Source organism: Haliaeetus albicilla, chromosome 9 (assembly GCF_947461875.1).
Source record: "Haliaeetus albicilla chromosome 9, bHalAlb1.1, whole genome shotgun sequence".
In the NCBI taxonomy this organism is placed as follows: domain Eukaryota; kingdom Metazoa; phylum Chordata; class Aves; order Accipitriformes; family Accipitridae; genus Haliaeetus; species Haliaeetus albicilla.
Genome location: NC_091491.1, coordinates 10,031,453 through 10,055,585, shown reverse-complemented (window position 1 = coordinate 10,055,585; position 24,133 = coordinate 10,031,453). Strand labels below are relative to the sequence as shown.

Below are 24,133 nucleotides of genomic sequence, written 5' to 3'. Positions count from 1 at the left end.
TCTTATAAATCCTCCAAGTGCTCTGTGGGATGGGAGCACAGGCAGTGTGTCTTCTCGGAAACCTCCTGAAACTGCTGCTGGAGACATCTGGTTGCTGGAGGCCAGATCCTGCTGGAGACCTGTGCTCCATGTCAGACCAAATTAAGTGTAGATCCCTAGCCATGCTTAAAAAAACCTTATTCATAGTCATCCCCTGTACGGGACTGAATTTTATTTTTCAGGTTATTACTTCCTTTTCCAGCTTTTATGCTATTGCTTGGATTGATCTGTGGATGAGGATGTCAGGGTGCTGGTGGTTTGGGTCAGACCCTGCTGTCCTGTGGGACCATGCTGTTTTCTCATCTCCTCACTGCTTGCTTACTGTGTAGAGCGTGCAGACACCAATACGTGGTGGTTTTGTTCCTGTTTCTTTCTGCTGTGCAAAAAGCAAAGTCTTGGCTTGAAAGCAAAGTCTTGTATATTGCCAAAGGCTGTGCTCCCTTTATCCTCAGGATGGGTTAAAAATATTCTTTAACTGTTACAAACTGTTTATTCTACTAGAGGACTTGCTGGAAGAGCACTAAATGTTCAGACCTGTTTGGGCTGTGTGAGGCCAGAGAGAATTGCTGCTTTTGTGCTTTGTCCTGTGAAGCTGAGATGCAATAAAACCTGATATTGATACTGACTTTCTTTAGAAAGTGCTTTGAGGTCTACTTGTGAAAAGCAACAAATAGGAGCCAGGTGGAATTGTGCCTTTCAAAGAGTCTCTTCTTTTGTTCCTCGACAACAGTAATTCAGCAATTCCCTATCAGGACCACTCACAGCCTAGCAGCAACTTGTGTTCTCTAGTTCTTTCCAGTTGTGATTGTCTTAGTTCAACATTGTACTTAGTTTTGTATCCTCTTCGAGGATACTCAAGTGTTTTCCATGACCTAAATATATTTTTGAGAGAGAGCTTTCTGATGATGCTAATCACACGTATTTGCTGGCTCTGGAGAAGGGAGAATTGTATTATGTGAGTCAGGCTATAAGCTTTCATTGATATCTTTGCATCTTGCGTTATACTACCCAAAGTCCAAGGCTGCATCTCGCCTGAAGTTTTTGTCATTTATCCTGATTGTGATTCCTCAGTAGAATGAACTTTTCATTGGACTCTTCAGGAAGCATTAAGCAAAATTTAGATTATTCACTCAGATGAACCAATAAGCTTCTGTCTTATGATCATGCTTGCAAGCGTTTTGAAATACCATTGGCAGGAAGGACTCGTGCAGGCAGTGAATGAGAATCCTCATCTTTATCTGTAAAGTGTGTTTTTAAATCCTGATTCGAGTGGAAACAGATTGTTAACATACCTCAAGTACATCCCCCAGTTCACATGACTGCTTTCCCTTAGATCTATAGATACGTACATTCTACACAGGTCTGTTATCCTGGAATCTTATATTGCTGAAGCACTTAAGTTAAAAAGTAAGTACAGAACTGAGGTGACAGAAGAGCCTTTTATATTAAAGGCTCAGCTTACTGAGATTTTGACTTGTTTCCTTTCCGAGTTGGACACCCTTGATGTTGCAGACGTGAGCTCTTGAGCACCTGAGCTGGTTTCATTTTTCCACAGCAGGGGAACTTTCCCGTTGGAGCTTTTCAGTCCAACCAGTATGGTGTGAGCACACAGGTGTCACAGATGCTTGAAGTGTCTCAGGACCTCTCTGGAGGTGTCTCATCTTCCCTTTTTGAGTCATCTGATGGTTTAAATTTCTTTACTGATGAAAATTAAAAGCAACATCTGACAGCGTATTTTCTGTTGTGTCCACTTGACCACTTACTGGTTGGAAGGAAGGATGAAGTCAGGAGCACTCCCAGGCAGCTGCCTAGGATGGAGGGGATACTGATATTGCCCAGCCTTACCCTTGTTCATTTTTGGTGGGCTTCAACACAACCGCACGCAGAGGAAGATCCAAGACTATTACTCATTAAGTTCTCAGACTTTGGAGGTGTCTTTTGATGATGCAGCCTTGTATTGTTCTGAGAGTATTTGTTCTTCCCCAAACCCTTACAAGGGGAAGATTGTGTAGTTCTGTTATTTTTTTTTTTTTATCCCAGCTAGTGATTTCACAATTTTAATTTTCCGTAAATCTTTGACAGCTGTTATTTTGTTGTTTTAATTTTTTTCAATCTATTTTAACACTTATCCTGCATAGCACTTGGTGAGGACAGGACACAAATAGATGATTCCAGCCTGTTGGGTCGTCATAAGGCCTGGCCGTTTTGCAGTCTTTGGCTGTTTCCAGAGAACATGTTTATGGACTCTATCGTTACTGAAACATCTCCTTTTCCCTTTTCTCTTCCTCCCCTTCTCTGTGGGGAAGCAGGGAATGAACAATGCAGTAAAACATAAACTGAAATGGTGATTAGAATTTCATGCAAAGCGGTATTTTAAATGGTTCTGCACTTGATTCATCTACGTTTTAAAGCAAAGAGGGTAGGGCACGGGAAACTCTGTTAGTTGAAGTATTAAACCTGCCGGGGGCACAGCATTTCCTTTCACTTCCAAAGTGCCTATCCAGTCCGAGACAATTGGAAATGGAAAGATGTTGTCTGTGCCCTCAGGCTCTCACTTAGAAGTACCTTAACTTCTTGCTACCTCTGCTTGTGGAAAGGTTTTCCCAACATGTTAAATGCATTGTATTTGTTCCCATAGACTTTAAATGCCTCCTTAAAACACAGACAGACCACTGCCATTAAGATACTTTTTAATTTGACTAAGATGACAGCTAACATTGATCTCTGGTAGCTGAAACTAAACAATTACTGGAACGCTGAATTTCTCCTGACACGGTTCTGTCCTATCCCCCTTCCCCAGCACAGTTCATCTTGTCTAAAAAAAACTTTACAAATTTAGTAACCATGAGAGCTATGCCAGAAGAGGACACGTCCTGATAACAGACTTTACCTGCCTTTTGGCTCACACTCCCCTTTCACCCAACCTGACACAGGGGCTGGGAAGTATGAATTTGAGAATCAGGATTTGAAACATGGAATTCTCTGTGATTGTATCTGAGGCAGTGGGCTCTGATTTACCATAGCCAGACAACCAACTCAGCTTAGTGCTGGTAATTCTCTCTTCCTCACTCTGGGAAAGGGCTAATAAATTTCTCCCAAAGTGGCAACTCAGCATGAAGAGTCCCTCCAGGATACACGCTGAGAAGGACCAAGAGGGTGCAATGACACAGAGAGGGTGTTCCTCTGCGTCTATGTGTGTTTGGGGCTGTTTGACCCTCAGGCCAATTACCTGAAGGGTGGTAGGTGTCAGAGATTGCCAGAATTGCACAAGTGCTTCCTAAAGCAAAAAAAAAAAAAGGGGGGGGGGGGGATTGAGACCCACAGGTTTTTATTTCATGCTATATCTTCCTGTCTTATCCTTGCATTGAGCCGTGCTATCCTTTGGAATACAAGGTTGGTCAAAGTAAAGAGCCATCTCACCCAGTGCTGTGTCTTCCATAGCACTGATTGTGCTGCTCAGGGAAGTGAAATGGGGCCTGTGTGTGTACCCTGGCGCATCCTCCCAGAGCCAGAAGTGTAAGACATGTCTTAAAGGGAAGATTTCATCAGGGGCACCATGTTCACCAGTGAACTCTTCTTCCTTTATCCCATCTCTTCCCTGCTCATATTGGCTTTTGTGTTATTATCTGGCCATCCCTTTCTCATTCATATATGTACATGGTCATGCAGGTTTTTAAATGGAAAACTTTGTGCTATCAGATCAATTCATTGCATGCCCCACTTTCACACATTGTGAGACAGTGAATTATTCTTCTTTAATTACCTTGGGAATAATAACTTCTTCCATAATCCCACACTGAGCCATTGCTTCTTGCAGTTGGACGGTTCTCATCTGTTCAGTTTTCCACACTTTGGATCACCTTTGGCCCCTTCTCTGTGTTTCTTCCAACTGAATTCCAACCCATTTGGTAGCCTTGGGATGATTTGATCATGAAGTACTTGGCAGCTGGGTATGTGCTGGATTTATGCTTTGGGGTAATGGGATGTTCTCGCCTCTCTGCCTGGTTACTCCTGTTCTCTCAGCTTCATTGAAAGCCTTGACCCTTTCAGAGAATAGCCCATGGTGACTCCAGAATCTCTTTCCTGAGTGGTAATAGCTCATTTAGAGCCTGTCATTCTTCATTCAGTATTTAAATTTTTTTCCCCCAGTATGTATTAATTTCCATTTATTGACTTTGTATTTCACCTGCCATCTTATTACTAGGTCACCAGGCATTATAAGATGTTTAGGTGGAAATTGAGTTTATGAATCCTTGGCTCTAAGCAGCTGTCTTCTCATCACCCAGCAAACTGCACAGCCTTACAAAACAGTATTCATAATGCACAGTTTTGTGTCACTCTCTAGAAATGTCTGAGCCTCATTGTGCTAGGTGCAGTACAGAGAGCACAAGAGAGTTCTTGTACTGAAACTTTGAAAGGATCAAAAGCCAAATACGAAGGTACTGCAGGTACAGTGCAGCCAGTTAAAGTAGCCAGCAAACATATCCGAAGCCCCAGAACACAGCGAGGGAATAAGTAACCCCATTAATTTCTGGAGACTTTTGGAGCATTGATTTGAGGCCCTGAATTGAGCTGAGTTTGAGCTTGTTTGACACCTTTCACACTGGTGGCCCCACAGGGATCTGAGACAGACCCAGCGAGGCTAAGCCTTATGGAGCGGCTGTAATGTTTCTTCAGAGTGACCGAGCATCAAGAAATGTCTATGGGGTGGTGCTGACCATGATGCTGGTTTTGACCCAAACAGTGACCCACTCTGCATTAACAGTGGACTTGACTTCTCCAGGAGCTCTGGGTTTTGTTTTGGGTGTTGATCTGGCAGCTGGATTTCAGGAGCAATATTCAGAAAATACAGAATTTAATCTGAGCTATGTAATGCTCACTTGCTGAATAATTTCTCATGTTTTTCTTGGGTCTGGTAGGCCTGGGAAGAAGTTTGATGCTTCTACCTTTACTGTGGGCTCTTCCTTTGCAGCCTGAAGAGACTGATTTAGAAAGAACGTTTTGGAAGAGCGTTGTTAAAAATAATACTGGCTGGCATTTTCAAGGCTGAAACTTTGTGGGTTGTCAGTATTGACTTACTTTAAAAAAAATTAAATTCTTGAAATGCATTTTCCCCTTCGCTTATGTGTATAGGGAACTTTATCCAAAAAACTAGACAGAATTGGCACGAGAGCAGCTTCCTTTTGCTTCATTAGCAAAGGACGCAAATGAAGCTTCCTTTCAGTCCAAGTCTGGTAGATTTGGTAAACACCTTAACTACAGGTTTATGGAAAGCTGGCTACAGGCACATCTACAATGCTACTTTGCACATAATGTCAGCTAGAATATGCAGAAATACTGCTTTTCTTGTTCATCGCTGAGCTAGTTAATACCTATGTTGGGTAGGACCCAAAAGCAGAGCCTGGGGGAATGAGAGGAGTCAAGGGTAGCTTTTCCTGTAAATGTGTCCTTAATTCATACAAGAAACTAAACTCACTCTCTGTGCTGAAGGGAAAGTTGATGAAACTATTTTATTTTTTATTCAGGCTCAACAATGGCTCTTAAACTGTTAATGTACATCAAATTTGGGTTTGATGTGCAGACTCACAGACAGCATTCCCCCTCGGATGGAGTTATAACACGGGGTTTTGGACCCACTTGCAAATGGAAGGTCTTTGAAAATGATGAGGACTGAAATGTCTTTCTCCCGCTGCTCAGTTTCGATGGAGTATGGCTTGCTCACTCTCCTCCTCCCCCTTCAATCCCCCTGCCACACATGTTCTCAATTACTGCCTGCATTGAAGCTGCAAACATTTCTTGTGCATCTAGCTTTCTATATTGAGCGCTGGAAATATTTTAGTAATTTGTGGGAGAACTATTATGTCCCATGCTGGGAAAATTGTGTTTATGGTTCCTGCAGGGAAACAAGTTCATCAGTTCCAGTCCACAACAGTTTTGCTGTTTCTTCCTCCTCCTTTTCTATCTTGGAGCAATATCGTAAGAACCTCTTGCCCCCATTCGGCTGAGCCTGGGTTTCTCCCATCTTTGAAATAAAAAGCATATGCTCTGCAGTCTGTGTTTTTCATTGCTGTCCGCAAAATAATCATTGGGTTTTGGCTGAACACAGTCATAGCTACTACGTACCCCAAATATTTGGGTTTGGATGTGCAGCAGCACTGCACTTACGAAAACTCAATTGTATTTTATTGTTGGTAGGATTTCAAAGTCAATATTCTGCAGCAGAGGGCATTAAAGGAGTAATAGAGAATCAAACTTGCCAGTACTGATGTTTAGTGCCTGAGGTGGAAGGGGGACGGAAACAGGGCTTACTCTTTTTCTCAGCATTTGCATTGTCCTCATAGGATAATCCTTCTGGGTCCAGTTGGTAAAATGTATTCACGAGCCTTTGTTGTACATTAAATCATGCTTTGTTTTCAACTGTAAGCCTTAGGTCCCACACCCACATCTGTAACGTGTTTCTCAGTTCAGTTTCTGATTTGTAGAAGATAATTTTGTGGTTAAGGAAAATTCTGTGTTGTACTCCACCTCTCTTTCTTGTGCTGAAAGTAAGTTCAGCTCTGACAGTGATCAGGGGATACTGTTACTGCCGTAAAGGAAAAGTTTTTAAAGCATAGTTACCTTCTGCTTAAATAAATGATGAGCTATTTCAAATGGAAAGAATTGCTTTTGCATCTCTTGTGTGGATAAGTTGGCTCACAATAGATGGGCTTTTAAGAGTGCTGGCAGGCTGGGATAGCAAAGAGAGAAGAGGAAAAGGTGTGTCTGGATCAATTAGTTAATTGTTAGATAATAAATGAATCCTTTTCCAATGCACACAAACTAAGCTTCCTTTTCATTTACTGCTCTAACTTCCCCTTCAGAGATTTGATTACAGCATTCTCTCCCAAAGCAAAGAGCTCTTGCCATTTTGATGTAAACATTCATGGACCCTCTATGGAGATTTGAAAAATTACTTTCCTGTCATTAACAATGATAAAACTGTAAACAATATTGTTAAAAATGCTGGGGGGGGGTGGGGGGGGGGGTGGCTGGGTAGCATCAAACCAAAAGGAGCAAATTAAAGGATTTGAATAAGTAGTGACGTGCACTTTTACTGTAGTCCTTGGAGAAGGAAATTAGTACAGGGAGCACTGCACTATGCATCAGTAGTTTCATCTTTGCAAATAATTTTATGATTTTTGCAAGTTTGGGGATTCAAACGTTTTTGCTATTGCTCTATTGCTTTGTTTCTGATATGTTGGTTCAAAAAAAAAAAACCCAACTGGAGTAAGAACAGCAATAAAACATGAGCAAAGTGATGCCCAAGATGCTCATTTAGTTCCCATTAGCACAATAAATGAGAATATGATGAGGTTTGGTTTGGTTTTATATCCCCATACTTCTCAATAGGGGTGGTTTTAGACCTGTATCACAAATGGAAGCCGAGTCATAGGCCCATAGGACCAGTATGGAGCAAGGTGTTAGGTTAGATTCTCTGGAGCTAGTAACATAACTATGGCAGTTTTGGTGTGGGTTGGTTTTTGTTTTTTTTTTTAAGTGGATAAGAGTCTTGTCTCATTTTCCTATTTGTAAATCTAAAGACATTGCAATCTAAATTAGCAGATTAAAATAATTCCTGATGTAATTCATGGGTTTGCTTAAAGGGAAGAGAGCTTTCCTTGCTGCTGTGTAGGCTTAGGTCAGTAGCAATGGCCACAACCTCCCCTGCTCACCTCCTCACAGATGGAAATGTGCCTGCAGCCTTTGGGACTGGATCCTGTAACCCAGGAGGTGTGTTACTACCTGCCTTAACAGTGGGAAAGAGCTTCTCCCATCCCACCAGGCACAGAGGCTGGAAATGTAACCAGTCTCGGGGTGCTTTCACTTCTAAAACAGAATCTGGCTTAGTGATTACAGCCTGTTTTGTGACTGTCCTCACGTAGTTGGCTGTAATGACTAGAGGAACGTGTTATCTGAGGCTACATTATCTTTTGAATATTTCTGTTATCGGCTGCTGTCATGTCTCTTGGCTCTGAGGACTGTGACACCATTCACGCTGCTAGGGTCTTAGTCCCTTCTTGTAGTTGTTCCTGATCAAATTTTTGGGGAGGGGCAGAAGGGGGGAAGATCTGTTTAAATACAGGTTTTAGGTTAACAGAGGAGAATGTGCAAGAGGCCCTGCGGGCAGTTTTCTGTTCTCCCTAAAGTGCTCTGGGCTGAGAGGAGGTGTCCTTGCTCTTCCTGCATGTTAATGGTTATTCTGATTCCTGCTAATGGTTATAGGAGGTCAGCGTAGCACAGACAGCACCTCAACGGTGCTTAGTACGGCCGTGACCGGTCCATATTCAAGGCTTTCGATATCACTGATGCCAGCAGTGCTGTGCTACTTTGGCTCCTGGAGAGACCCGCTTCCTGCTGCGGACAGAGGTGTGGGTCTGGCATTTTCACTTGTGCTATGGCTCACCTTCTGCCTTAGCTTGACTTGCGTTCATTTTATTTAGTGCCAAGCCTCCAAGTATTTCACTTTGATGTGAAGAGTGGCAAGTAATATTTTTTTATGAGTCTCCTGGCTTCATGGGACTGCACAACTCCCTGGTAGTGCTCTGCAGCTATGCACCACCCTGGCAGGAGCTACAGAAACATGCCCAGAGCCCACAGCGAAAAGCTGAATAAAGACAGAGTGAGACAATCCTAATTGGAGTCTTGTGTGATATAGAGACACACTACTGCTGTTCTTTCAGGTACTAGTGTTAAAGGCAGATTTCTATAAAGAAAAATATCCTCTGCTTTTGCCCTTTGCCCGTTTTGTATTGAGTGAAGCTAGTGTTGGGTTTGATGAAAGTCAGAAGAGTTGGGAAGAGAGTCGGTGCAAACCACTAACTGGTTTGAGTTCAGTGAATTGCAGGGACAAAAAAGATGTTTCTATAGCTTTTTAACTCAGAAAACCATGCTAATAAATCCTGGGCTCTTTTTGGTTCTATTTCTGTGAACATTGCACATTTGTTGTTGGGGTTTTGTTTTGTTTTGTTTTCTTCCCAAATTCAAATTTGTATTAGATGGCGCTCCCTGAAAGTGCACTTTTTCAAGCTGAGGTTCTATAATATGATACAGGTCAATCAACAGTGACGGCTGGAGGAAGATTTACTCATCCATGTTTTCAGTGTTCAGAACAAAAATCTGCTTTCTTGGCGCACTTTGCCTTTTGGGAAATGTAGAGTCTTTAGTAACCCAAAACCAACTCTATGCAAGACCCATTCCTACAACTGGGTTTTGCTTGTATATCCCAATAACCAGAAAGCCACGAACTCATGAAGACAGGATTCGCTAAACTTCTTGGCTTAAATTCACTTAATTTCCTCTTATATTGCAAGTAGAACTCCTTAAGTTGCAAGCAGGGCTGTAGTCAATCCAAGGGAGGCTCCTAGTGAAAGCTTAGCATCAGCCCTGATTTGCATTTTAACAGCTGGGGGGGGGGAAGCAGATCCTGGGAGCACTTCTGAGCTGGCAGGATAGCCTGATAGATCAGGGATAGCACTGACGCGTTGTACCTGCCTCCGTTGCAAACATGCTTCAGTGCTTCTCCTGTAATGCAAACAGATTGTCACCCTAGCAGTGTTTACTCAGAGCTATGTAAGACCACCTAAATCAGTAGAAATTTATGCACCATTTGGTAAAAAGGGGCAGCACAGGATGAATGCTGACTTGGGAAGAGTTGAGTATCTGAGCTTGTCTCACACCTTGTGACTCTTGCAATGCGCGCTTGGTGTGCGTGGCATTGCTCCATGCCTGGCCCATGTCGTGGGGCTCCTCAGCCAGGGTGGCTCTCTGGGCATGTCGGCTCCGATGACTCTGCAAGGCCTGTTTCTTAAATACTCCTCAGAGGCTTGATGGCAAGCCCCTTAAAGCTGGTTTTAATGTCAAGACATAGAGTTGTGCTCAGTTTGCCTTGAGCTCCTTAGAACCAGAGCTGCAAAAAGACTTTTGCCATAATAACCCATACTGACCGCAGGCAGGTGTCCAGTGCTCATCACCCAGATGCCCAACAGCTCTGAACGCACGCCGAAATGTTCCTGGGGTGAATAGCAGGCATCCCACCGAAGACCCTGCAAAATTACTGACTACAGTTGTAGCTGCGCACCCAGTTGCCACTGCCTTGTGCTGTGCACTGAGAAATCCCAAGGTGCAAGGGAAGCTGTGGCTTTAACTTTGCCAGCTGCCTGCCCTTATCAGAGCAGCCTAGTGATTTTGACTTCTAGACAGGTAGACAAAATCAGCTAATAATTATTATTCTCGCAGAACTTGAAGTTGCCAAATTTGTATTATAAGAAAAATAGGAAATGATTTTGAGTGAGAAGGAGCGCCTGTTACTGACTTTATGGCTGTGTTTCCCTACAAACAAGCATGCTTATATTTTCCATACAGGCAAGGGACAAAGATTCATAGTCCACTCTGTTCATGTTCATCCATATGTTGATGAATTTGGGTTCAGAATTACTGTGTGATGACAGGAAAGAAAACTAGTACCTGTCGGGCAGTATTAAGCAACAGCTCTCAAAGTTTGTGAGAGTTACTCGGTTGTTCATCTTCTGTTATTCTCCTGTTTTCTGTCTCCAAAGGTTAGAGCATGGAAACATGTCTGCCTTCAAGCAGAGGAGCAGCTAGTTCCATCAGCAGTCTGACACCTGAATTTTTTGCCCATAATGAATCTAGAAATTCAAATAGTATTTCGGAAGGTAAAACCTAACCCAATGTATTTCTTTCCTCTTATTTCTCCCCTCCTCCAGCCTCCTCTCCTGCCTTACTGCGTTGCCTACTTAAGCAGATGATAAAAATGAGTTTTCCAAGATGGAAAAAGGCCAGCACTGTGCTGTGCAACTCATCTGTGGCTGCAGAAGAGGAAGGTGGGGTCTGTTGTGGCTCACTTCATGCAATGGGATTGTTAAACCTGCTCCAATGGCAGCATTTGTAGTGCATGCAACATGTGCAAGCCAGAGACGTAACCCTGTGGTTCCAGGGTAAGCCTAAGTGAGGTGTATGTGGCAGTCACATGTGCTGTGAAACACAGTACACTTTCAAAGGCCCAAGAAGAGAGTGTAGGAGTGGAAGCATGAGCATATACCTATCTAAATGCTGTTTTGTTCTAATAATTTTTTAACTTTAAGGTTAGTGGAGGATCTTGTTCCTGTCTGCAAGTCTGAATCATGACTGCTGGATTCTTCCATCCCCCTTGTCATTTGCTGCACCAAGATAAACAAAAATTTCCCAAGCAGAAGGTATTAACCACTGAAGATTCTTTATGGAATTAAGATTTGAGGGGCTCAGTTATGTCAAAATGGAATACTGTCTTTCATGAAATGTTTGTTGCTGGCCTGAAATTTTTTATTAAAACTAAAAGGAAGTGTTTCAACTTGAAACTACAAGAAGTGATTTCCTAGTTTTGATTTATCAAGAACTTGTTCCCTCAACTTCTGTTGCCCCTTTTTGGGAAGTAAGATGGCAGAGAAGAGAAAAGAAAATGATGAATGAGATGTAGAGGTGAGGTAATTCCTTTTAGATTAAAAAAAAATTTTTTTTTTTTTACGTTACTTGAGGAAAATTGAAATTATGTTGCTATAACTGATGTTTTTTTAGACCAAGAGCTGCTGTTTCTCTGAGCACCAGATAGGCTTTCAGATGCATTGTATCCACCAAACCCTTATGAGCACCAGTATCTAGTACCACTAAATATGCAGTACGAATGCTAAAACCTGAAGAATGACACCCTGTGGTTGTGTGAAGTGAGGTGCAGCATGGGTGCAGATCTGCTGCAGGCTCCAGTCCTTGTGTTTTGCACCCTTGAGCACCCTTATCATTGAGGATGCTTACATGGTGCCTTGCATACTGGAGTCCCAAAGTGCAAGTCAGCCATTTGGAGGTAACTGGGTGACTTTTCTCAGTGTGTGGATGGAAGGACTCCTGCCAAGCGCTTGGCACTTGCATCATCTGGGCACCAGCCAGAGCAGTAAAGTTCAGATCCAGGTTTTTGGTTCAGCCCCATTCACTAATATAGGTGGTGAGTGGTGACGTTCCAAGTAAAAATTGCACAGCAGGGCTCACTTGAAATAATTTATGACCTGGGAAGAAAAATCTGTACTAAGAATAACTTTTTAATTACATCAGGTCAGTAAATTATTCTACAGATTCATGCTCGGGACAAGTCTTGGGTATAGAAGATGTGTTAACTTCAGTATATCCACACCTTAAGTCGTTGGTTTGTGTATTGTTCTCACTGAGTTCACAAAAAAAAAATCTCTGTATTTAGCTCCTTCAATGGACAAATAACAGATGAGCGCAGTAAGACTTGTGTGGTCTTAAGCTGCATTTATATTTCCTGCAGTACATCTCTACTAAGCACCACAGACTCTTTGTCGGTTCGCAGTTCTGCTAGGATTGGGAAACCAGCGTCGTTCGCATTGATCAGATGGAGCGGCTTAAGGAGGGGGCTGCACTTGGGTGGACTCAGATCTTTTCATCTCCCTCATGTAGTTTCCTTCAGTAAGCTGAGCTTTCCACTCCATTCCAGGATGTAGCATGCCTTAGTTTCTTCATGTGGTGTATTTTCTTACTACTACTTCAGTGTAGTTTTGGCTTCTCTCTTCACATTTGGCAAGAATTTATTTCTACACATAAGTCAAGATAAAACAGATTTTCTTACAGCATCTTCCTAAATACGCTGGTGGAAGTCTGTTGAAGGGGGAAAAATAAACCAGCCAAGTTGCATGTTGCTTTCTAATTGTTTTTTTAGGAAGTATTAAAAAAATGTTGTCATGACAAATGAAGGAAGGATATGTTTTAGTATCCCAAGTAACAGTTTTAGAAAGAATATTGCAACCGCTGTGCTTTGACTAGTGAAAGCATCATGACTTGGGCTTTGCTAGTCATAAACACACACTTGGGAGTTTATTTTTTATAGAACCAAAAAAATATCTCTTGTGGTTATGTTATAGGATAACTCTTGAATATTGTAGATTTGTTTAATTTGCAGTTTGGGAAGTCTGGACTGACGAAGTCTGACTCCAGAAAAATAGAAATCGTATCAGAATTACTAGTTGGTATTGTTTCAAGCTACTGCTAATCTTTCATTTGCAGCAGTAATTTGATTTGCATGGGCTCTTGTAGTCCAGACCACATGGAACTGTTCTGATAAAGACATGAACCACAGTTTGATATCGGTTTAATGAAGGCCAATATGGTAGACACCTAGTTGACTTTTTTTTTAATAATCCTTGTTTATTTTTGCCATGTGTCCTGGCTTTATCCAATAAGCTGTATTTAAGATCAGTATCTTCTTCAGCACATCCACATTTATTTGTTTGTTTGTTTGTTTGTTTTCTGTATTGCAGGTCATGCTTTTTGTGTTTTGTCTTGATTTCAGTTCCTTCCGGGTGCCAATCATTTTTCTATTATTCTGTTCCCAGTTGTCTCAAAGTCTAAATAAAGGCTTAGATAACTTCCCCAGCTATGCAAAAGTAGCAAGGAGAGGGGTTGACTGAAGGTCCCCCCTTTTAACTTTACACAATGTAATCTGTTGCTTGAACTGGCATTATTATTATTATGGATTAGACAAGACCATCATGGTTATCATGTTGGAAGTTTTGGCATAGCACAGGCTGTAGGACTTCCCTGAATTTATGTCTGTTCATGAGTACTTGCTTTCCTTGGCCACAAATCTGTTAGTTTTGTTCTGTGTTGTTTTTGAAAATGATTAACTTTCTGTAATGAACCAAACTCTGCTATCACAGTGACTCTGTAGGCAGTACCTGATTGTATTTGCTAATGTCTCCATCCCAGATCTGAGCACAGCTAATGACTGGAAGGAATGTTGCTGTTGTCCTTTGACCGTTTCTAACAGTGCTGCGACATCTTTAGTGTTTCCCTTGGTAGGGACGGTAGCGTGGAGTTTGTTTAAACATCTCATACGAACAATAATGCTCCTTTTAATGGGGTAGCAGTCTTCTAGTATCAGGCTGCAGAACTAAGTTACTGTAAGAAAGTTGAACAACACCCCGCTTTCTGAGCGTTGAGTGGAAAGTCAACTGACACCTATTGCAAGGGGCTTCTTTTTGTCTCTGGAGTTCAGCTAAGCTGTGTTTTATCAGTCTCACCAAAAAGATGGCAAAGTGTTTTGGCTAACAAACAAATATGCTGTTTAGAAAACACCAACCATTTCACTGTTTGTAATTTTCAGCATCATTTGACTGTATAGTCTTGTAATTAGATGGTGTAAAGTACATAACATGTTACACAAATATGTCAAAACGCATTAACAGCACAAGTGTTCTTTACTGCTTTCCTAAATACATTTCACAATATGTCGTACTAGAATCCACCTCTTGTCATTATTTATAAACTGCAAAGAAGTTAAGATCACCAAGAATTAGATGATTAGCATGAGACTGTCTTTCTGTACTAAGAATATAGATTATCATGATAATGTACAGAGTGAAGCATACAAATCTCTTCTCATCTAAAATGAGAAGACAGCCTGGAATAAAACCCAACAAATTATGTTTTTCATATTCACTCAGATCAACTTGCTGCTGCTGCTTAATTCCCATTCAGTTCAACTGCTTCTTTGCAAACTTTTGGGTTACCTCCAGACTTTGCATTTGAATGCCTTTTAGGCATTATGTTGCTTTTGAATGGCATTTGGCCATGGTTTCTGACATGTGGGGAGGCCAGCTGCCCACCTGCTTCTGGGAAAGATCTTTTCCATAGAACAAACAGCTCTGCAACACTACCCTGCCGAGGCAACAATTAACTAAGTAGTTTCCTTATAAATGAGAAGATAGGACTTGTGGCTTCCTTAAAGACCATCGTCTGTGCTGAACTTTCAAATGACCCGTAGCAGTATTCCCACAAACGTGTGCTTTGTGTGTGACCCAGAACCAATGGAAGCGGCATTCATTTCAGTATTATCGCTCTTGCGATCTAGGCAGGCCTGGGGACCATGTGTCTTAAGGAGACACTTCTGGTGCGGACCTGTAAGTGAGGCCAACTAGTACGCTTTCCTGCCCGCTTGCTTCTCCCATGGAGACTTGAGTGCTGTTTGCAAACTGAAGTGATGCTGTTGCTGCATCCTACACACGCTTTCCTGCTCTGTGCAAGCTTGGGTATTACTTCCATACACAGTGTAAGCTTTGCAGTTTCAAAGATCTAATCTAATAATAGATTGGTCTACATTTGCTGCGTTGCCAGAAAAAGACATATGTTGTCAGGCAGTCGAAGTCAGGAACAGTGCTGAAGTGGAAATGTGCTGAAACATGAAGAAGGCAGAAATCCAGAAGAATCTATCCAAGGCTTGGCTATTAGAAAAACTAAAAATATTGTCTTCTTACGTATATGCTTTCCACATGTACTTAGAGAAATACTGTTTGCCTGATGTCTCAAAGTGATTAAAGGGTAATTCTTTTCCTTTCTTGGCTTTGGTGTGATAATAGAAGACGCTGTTGGCATTCAGCTTATCGAGAACTGGTGTAAGAGGAAAGAAATTATTGGAATAACTTGAATGGAAGAGGCATGTGTAGTATAGTGCAGGAGAGAAATATGACATTGGGTTCCTTCTGTCACTGATGATTCAAGACACAATTTTTGAGTTGCAGTCACAGTGGAAGTAGATCTTTACGTATCTATGCTGAGGCACAGGTTTTAGTGTAAGGACTTGAGTTTTGGCAGCATGCAATGGTATGAAAATTTTCCATGCCGTATTTTATCACAAAATGTTTGCAATTCCAATTTTTCACTTTTAGATTTTCCTTGGGAAAAAGAATGCATCACTGGCCTAAATAAAGTGAATGTATACCACAAGAACCACTGGTTGTCTCTGTGCTGGTGAAAAGACTTTGCTTTTAAATTCAGACAGCTCTATGCTGCTGACCTTTTACAGAATTGCAGTGAGGTGGGAATTAGGCTTTGAGATGGTATATGAAGATGTGAGGTTTTGACATGCGTTCTGAGCCAGCAATTACGGGATTTCGTCTGTACATATCCCTTAAATATCATCACTTTTAGATGTGTGCTAAGAAAATGGCATCTGTCACAATCACTTTTTCTGCTGGGGTCAGTGTGTGCGCACAGACGTGTATTACTGTTCTGGAACAAAATTCCTCCATAAATGCCATCGCAGATCAGGAAAGATTTTTTTTTTTTTTTTTATATTAACGTTTCCTCCTTTAAGACCACTAGCTTCTCCCTAGTCAGCATGCATGTGGCTCGGTCGGGTAGTAGTAGCAAAGAATTTTATTTCAGTAACTCCTCCAGGGAATTCATCCACTAAAAAATAAGTACTTATACCTCCTGGGACCCACCTGGAGCAGCATCCCAGCAGTCCTTTTTACCCAGTTTGGATCATCCCTCACACAGGTAGCATCCTTGTGCAGTTAAGAAGTGAGTGAAAAATTTGGGCTGCTACTGTTTTCTGCTTCTTTGGCATTATTCCTGGAAAGAGTCGAATTAGCTACTGTGACAGCCACATTTACTATTACCAATGACACAAAATAATTAAGTTGTGGTTTCTGTTGTGGTGGGGCCACTTCCATATTTTATAGTGATATATCTGTGCTAGGAGGGAGAGTGTCATGCTTGATTGTCGTGACGGATGCTTCCAGGAAAACAGGACGAGCCTCTAAAGGCAGGTTGTCTAATACTTTCCATTTACATGGAATCCTGTTGGTTGCATGGCAGATCACTAACAGAGCTGCATGTTGTTTCTTCTAGTTTTTCTGATGAGGTGAGGGGGAGGGCGCAGCCATCTCATCTTTCTCCCTGTTGTTTTTGGAGGGGATAGCTGCAATCTTTGTTCTTTTCAGTCAGAAGAATACTCAAGCCAGTTTTTAGTCTGATTCTCTAATCAAGAGAACGCTTCCATTTTTTGACGTCTGGAGCCACCAGCGTGGGGTTCCTGGCTTTCAGAAGTCCTGGAGACTTTGGGACACAGACGCACAGCAGTGCTGAGAAGCCCTGGTAGTCCCTGGTTGCCAAGTCCTGCTGAACTGTGCTCCATGAGGGCATTATACTGTGAACACGCTGTGAAATTTGGGGGCCTTAAGAACAATCTTTCTTTTTCCAGTATTTAAATTATTTTCTGTAGGTTGCCTCAGATAAATCTGATAGTATTACAGTGCAACTGCGAAATCCTGCTCTTTGGTCCTTATAGACACAGGCTCTTCCTGTTGCACCCAATTTAGTTTCCTAGAGGGAAAAATTTCTCTTGTGGCTTGGGCAGCAAACACAGTCCATGTGCTCTGGCACACTCCTGGAAAGGCTGGGAGCCCTCGTGGGTCAGGGATGCCAGCCAGCACTGTGCTGATGCTCCACAAGTGCCTGCTCTGCTGAAGGTGAACATGAGCTTGCAAAATGTTGTGCAAACCTTTCTGCCATTGCTGGGGGACCAACTGGATAGAAGCTGGAGAAAGTTTATGGGGTTGTTTGTGGGGTTTTTTTAGTAGATGTTACTGTACATACATTGGTGAGTCAGGGGAAAAAAATTTCCAGCTGTATGCGGTGTTAAACCTTAAGGCTGAGGCTTTTTTTTGTTTGTGTGTCTAAAGTGGTAGAATCCCATGTCACATTTGGTTTGTATCTCATGCTAGAGGTGACATTGTGCTCAGTGCTCAATGAGATGGCGAGGCTGTGCCGCATGTGGCCTGCGGTGTCAAAAGATGAGCACAGAGCAGAACAGAGGCAATAGGAGATTGAGGAGGAGGGAGGCTCGACCTTGTGTTCACGTGCTCGATGGCCACTACCACTTGTCTCTTCGCCTGGAGCTCCCCAGGGAAGGGAGGCATCTACTGAGGGAAGGGGCAAGGACCAGCAAAGGGAACTGGGATGCTGTCTGCTGGTGGGAAAAGGGTCTGAAGCAGCAAGAAGAGATACTGCGGCTTGGTTGAGAGATTAGATGTCAAACCTTGACAAGGGAAGAAACTTCAGTGGGCAAGTAGGGAAGATGGGTGCATGTGTGAACCATGGGAGGCTTTTGCAGGGCATTGCAGTGACCAGTTGGTGAGCAAAGCCTTTTGCTCTGTGTCAGTGCAATACAACAGGTCCTGGGCTGTGATGGGAAGCCTTAAGGGATGTGGTAATTAAGAAAAGTAACTAAGAACTAAGTCATAAAAATAATAAGTGTTTTACCAGCTCCGTTGTGCACAGGCAGGCAGCAGGGAATGTGGGTCACGTAGTGTGAGTGGCTGAGCCAGGGATAAAATCCAGGTCTGTTAATGCCTCAGGCCTTTCCATAAACACCAGACCGTGCCTCTCCTCCAACACAGCTTGGGTGGGAAAGGACCTCCGTTTTAGGTGGAAGACCAGGCTTTGCTCAGTCCCATGGCTAATCATGTTCTCCTGCTGTTTGCCTTTCCCAGGTGCAAGTTCTTCAGCCTCACTGAAACCCCAGAGGACTACACCATCATTGTGGATGAAGAGGGCTTCCTAGGTAAGTGTCAACGTGTGCCACTTCAGTATCCAACTTGGGGGTGGAGGAGGAAAATGTGTCACCTCTCGCTGAGATTACAAACCAAAGTGTTTGTAAAATTTGTCAGTGCTAGTAGTACAGCTATGAAAGGTGCTTTGATCACTTAAGCGCGCTGTCTCTGCTGCTGAGCTGTACAAGGCGTTTCACACATGGAATATGAATATATTTTAATGCCAGGAAAAGAGCACACACAAGTCTTAAAGAGCAGCTTAAGTGTATTTGAAAAAGCAAAACCATCTGCATATTGTTGTATTAAAATGAGCTGGCCTTTGTCCCCAAGCCTCCACAAGCACGCCACATCTTGCGTCTCCAGCTGGTTCATCCAACCTCTCTCTTTAAAAGGAGCACTTGAAGATGAGTAGTTCGTATCATCCCCACAACCATCACAATTCTCTGGAGTTGAGAATCAGCTCCTTTGGCTCATCACTGAAAGCTGTGATTTATCCCCCTTTCTTACACCCAGCTCTCTCCGTACTAAATGTGCCATCTTTGCACGTGGTGGCTGAAGGTCTCTCTCAGCCTGTGTCAAAGGTGGAGTCGGCTGCATGTCAGAGAAGGTGGTTGGCATGTGCTTGGGAGCTGCAGGCGCTTGGTGTTGGGCAAGTGCTGATGGAGAGAATGGTTTGGCTTTGCTGATGGAAATAGTTTGTAATAACATTTATCATGTGGGGAGGTTTTGTTTGTAGCAGTGTTATTGAGGTAGTAGAATGAGGAAGTGTTGTGCAGCTATTATTATTTTTGTTCAGTCACTGCTTTCTGTGGTTGGAATTAAAAGTCTACACATTTTACCGATTTGGAGAAAATTCATTAAAATATGTAAAAAAGAGGATTTCATTCCTGAATAGGAATTAACTGTCGAGTAACTACCTGTGACACTGTAATATTAAATGGGTTTGTAATATCCAAATCCTAAGGAGAAAATTAGAAACTATACCATCTTTATTTAGTACAGAGTCAAAGTTCAGTAGCATTGCTGAATTATTCCCCTTTCTGTTTCAGGAGTACTCATAAACATATAATAGAATAAATTATTACATTTTAGAACACTACAATGGTGGCTAGACATTTTCATAAAATACTCACTAGGTTGAGAATAGGTGAATGAATCTTTACAGCTATTGCTGTTTGTAATCTGGGAGTTGTAGAGTTTGATTGAAAGTGTATGTCACGTGTTCTGCTTTGGCTCCTAAAAGAGGAGGTGACGTAACAGTTCTTCTGCTAGAATGTCCCTTGTTGCATTTGTTCAGGGGGAGTATGCACAAAAATTTCATTACTACTATTGGTAGTATCAGCTTTTTTATTATTGGTGGCAGCTGGGGGAAATCGATTCAAGTTTGGTTTCGTCGTAATAGTAGGATGCAAAGCCTTCCTCTAAGAGCTTCATTTTAAGAGAGAAGTCACCAAAGGAGGAGAAAGGGGCTGGGTTTTTTTTCCCAAGGGCCACAGCACGCAGCAGAGCAAGAAACCTGGAGAGTCCCATTCTCAGGAGGGAGTCTGCATCACTGAACTGTGCTGTCCCTGCAGATTTGCCATGCTAGGGGCATGCTCATCTCTAGCATCACATCTGTGTCTGTGACATCCATGGCACTCATTTCTCTGCCCAGTTGGCACAAGGCATATTCCTCAGTTCAATCACTGGTGGCAAGTTTGGATTGCAACCACCCCCGTACAGCCTCTAGCAGCCATGCTATTTGTCTCTCTGGAAATTATTCCAGCTTGAAACAAAGATAAGCTCAAGCAGTGGTTTTGCTCATCAGTAGCGGGGGATTGTGTTGCACTGTGTGTGCCACGGGTTGTACTTGGAGCAAATCCCACGTCTAGCCAGACGAGTGTCCTCAAGGAGCTGCATGTCCCACTGCTGCCCCAGGTTATCTCTGTGAACCAGACAGTGCTGCCGCACTTCAAAGCGGCAGACCTCTCTGCTTGGACCCTTTTGACTATGTTACCTTGGCTCTCATAGGCACATGAATTTACTGCTGATAGTTACAGTACCCGTGTAGCTTCCGTTGGGCTATGGTATTGGCAGCATATAACATCCCTTTTTTTCAAATACGCCGCGTGCAGTTGGGGTGTTGAAGCAGGGCTTTGCAGGAGAAAAGATCACCTTCCAGACAACGCAGGGGAAGGAAGGAGCATACTAAGGCCATCTTCTACGACGGTATGGTGTGGAAGCCAGGCGCATAACCCAGCATGGGTAGTAGTGTCACAGAGCTGGCAGCTTCATCACCTTTTCTTTGCTTTTTGCTAGTAAGTGATGATCTGCTGGCAAGACTTGTATACTTTGCATCCTGCTAATTCTCCTAACACAACGCCCATGCCCTTTGGGGTTGTGTCCAGCCCATGCTCTTCTTTCTGAATTGTCACCACCACATCCAAAGCTTCCTCTCAGGGTTAACCCTGACCACAGTCTCCACTGTTGCTCCATCCCTGTTCCTCGTTTCCATATGCCGTAAGGTTTTCACGATCTGGAGGAATTCAGGATCTAGGATGCCTTGTAACAGCAAAAGGGCTCTGTTTGATTCCTTGCTTCCCCTCACAGTCTGGCTATAAATGTCTCAGGAGGAGGAGTCTCACTTGGCCTTTTTATAGCATGTAATCAGCCCAGGGGCTTGAACAGGATCAAAATCTATAAGAATTGCAGCATCCCACCTTCTTGCAAAACAGCACCAATCACGTCTCCCTCAAGTGCATCTTGACCTGACTAGCAAAGTGCCAGGTTCAGCTCAGGAATTACAGGGTAAATCTTCACCTTTGGTGAGCAGTTTAAGTAGCAAGTCCATCAGCAAGTGACCTTTTTTTTTTTTTTTTTCTTCTCCAGGTGACTTTTGTTCTTGCAGTGCTTAACAAACTCAATGTAAGTCTCTGAAGGGCAGGCTTTTGTGTGTGGAAAATTAAGACCTTTCTTGCTCAGGCACCTGTATGAATTTTTGCCGCTGCAGTAGTGAGAAGATTGTCCTGTTAGCTGGCATCTCTCATGTTAGCAAGGCCCCTTCTCCTGCATATCACAAACAGCACTGAAGGGAAAAGAACAAGCTGGAGAAATACTTTCAGCAGTTCTTGGGGTTAACACTTCAAACATACTGACACATAGTAATCATTCTTAACTGTTTTGTCAAAAAATAATCCTCAGGCTTGTTTCCCTGAGAGTAGCAAGTGAGTCGGGCTGGTAAAGAAGTCATTATTTCTTTTCCCCAGAAAACGTCTGCAGTGCAAAGCCATAACCTGCTTAAGCATTCATCGTGCTGGAAGGGAACGGCTACAGCCTAATTCTTTGCTTTAATTCCCCAGCGGTGAGGTGGGGATTATATCTGCACAGAACCTTGTTTGTTCCAGTGGCTGTTTCTTGGGCTTTGGCCTGTTAATGAGGAAGAATTTTATTCAGCAAATAACATGGGGGGACAGTGCACAGAAAGCTCTTTTCCTGGCTGATACTGAGATGAATTAGCAGAAGGGTTTGGCCATGGGCCCTCCTATTTGAAGACAAATGTCTCAGCTACTGGGGTGCTTGGACAGCCATGTAAAATCCTTGCATTTATCACCTGCTGTGCAGCCAGCGCGTGGCAGAAAAGTCAAGTGGCTGCTGCTCCCTGAAATATAGGAATACTTGTTTGAGTTTGGTTTGCTTTTTTCCCAAGGTTTGGCTGAAAGCAGGAGCTGCCTGTGCGTGGAAGCAGTTGCTGACATTGCAGTCCTGTCCTGGAGATGCCATCTGAATAAAATAATGGGGTTTGGGGGTAGCAACGTTCCTCCAGTGGCACTCCCAACAGCTGTCGCATCGCAGTTTCTGTACCATATATCCAGAGAGCCTTTTATTGGAGGTAAACGGGCAGTTTGGGTGTTTGTCTTGTTTTGATTGTCCCTTTTCTGTTCCTGGTTTCTTCGGCTGGTTTGTCTGCAGTCCTATTCATCCTTTTTTCTCTTGGAAGTCCACTACTAGGTTTAGTGATAGCTCTGCTTGGGTAGCTTTCAATGAAATGCCATCCATCTAGCCTCCCATTTTATAGCACTTCTCTAACTGAACAGCACAGTGTGAAATGGAGAACTAACGCCCTCCCTCAGCTACCTTTATTCTCTACAAGCTTAATGAAGGAAGAGCCCATCCAGTGTCATCTATATAAGTTGGTCCAATTGCATGGAGGTGAGAGATGGCTACAGTTTACCCTCAGGTATTTCTTTGTTTCAGTATCTCTTGCATCCACTTGAAATGACGCCAGACTGTTTGATAAGGACCTTCCCAGAATCACCACCACTGGGACCTGGCTATGTGCTAAGGGAAGAGGAGCTCCTCTGTACTATCTTTCCTATGGCAAGGTAGTCTCTTTGCACCTAGAAGGCAACAAGTTCTACTTTTTGAGTTTCTGCCCTATTTATGATGGAAAGAGGACTCTCCCTTTTTGAGACCTCTTACAGGGCAGTGAATGGAGTTTCAAGGCTTCTTTCTCCATTGGGGAGAAAACCCCTAGCCTGTTGCTGCCCCGACCTAGCTGCCTCTGTGACCTTGGCAGCTGTTGAGTTGCTCCATGAACATCTGCATAAATAGGGACTGTGACAGTCTGTCACCCAGGTGAATCCATCCTGAAGATGGAAGATTGTAAGGCAACATGTTGCTACCATTTTCAAGGTGAGATCACTGCTTTCCCAGCCTTGGCACTTGGTTGGTGTCCCTTGCATGTCATCTTTCTCTGTAGGCAATGAACTTAAAAGGTATCAGAGAAGGGGGAAAGAAATCAAATGCTGGGGTCAAGTGAGGAGTGAATCCTTGTGATTTCCAAGTTGGTAAACATGCATATTCTAGTTTCAGGGAAATTGGGGGTGGGTAAGGGGAATACATCACATTCCTGTACTCTGGTCTTCTTTCTCCTAGAACTGGCAAGACCGTTTCATGTAGGCCCCTGCAGTCAGCAGACCTTAGGTCCTGACTGATCTCTTCTGGATTGGAAACAGAGTGGAAAGGCAATTTGATTTCAGTACTGAAGCAGTGGTGGGAAACATCTCCTTCTCTGGTGCAGATACCCTGTGTGAACATAGAGCAATACTGTCTCCCCACTCTGAGGTTCATCTGCAAGATGGAGGTGACAGTCCTCCTTTTAACATTCTTTGGCTGCTTAATATGGCTAGTAACTTCTCTAAGGCCAAAAATCCATGCATTTACAGTTTCCAGAATGAGGCAGCTCAGAATCTTAGTTCATACCTTACAATAAATTGCCCAGTACATTAAGAATAATGGAACTATTTGAAAAATCTCAACTAGGCAGAGAGATTTTGTCAGAATTCATAAAATGTTGACCTCATTCTAATAAAAAGAAAGGACAGAAAGAAAAAAAGCCCTCTTGCTGGCAGTGCTTTGTTTTGATAACCATCATTCTCAGACAACCTGTTCCCTATCTGACCTTGGATTCAGGACCATCATATGCTTTAGTACCACATTGAGTCCCTTTTTCAATAACATCAAAATGGTAAATTGCTTTCAGTGTCCTCTCTCTCATCCTGTATATAAAATGGGCAAGAAATCAGCTTATAAATAAGTGCAAGCACAGAACCCATCTAGCTGGGAGCAATCTGTAACTTTATTTAAAGATACAGAGGGAAGCAAGCTAATAGATGCAT

General features: G+C 42.9%; 1 protein-coding gene across 2 annotated transcripts in view; it reads left to right on the top strand.

The window, feature by feature from the left end:
* CASTOR2 (cytosolic arginine sensor for mTORC1 subunit 2) overlaps positions 1–24,133 on the top strand; it is a 135,539-nt gene that overhangs the window by 48,266 nt on the left and 63,140 nt on the right. The window contains exons 2-3 of one of the 2 annotated variants that reach the window (XM_069791492.1): positions 18,417–18,487; positions 22,162–22,344. In XM_069791492.1, the coding sequence (XP_069647593.1) occupies positions 18,417–18,487; positions 22,162–22,344 (254 nt within the window). The remainder of the gene's footprint in view (positions 1–18,416; positions 18,488–22,161; positions 22,345–24,133) is intronic. The other variant, XM_069791493.1, reaches the window with a different exon arrangement.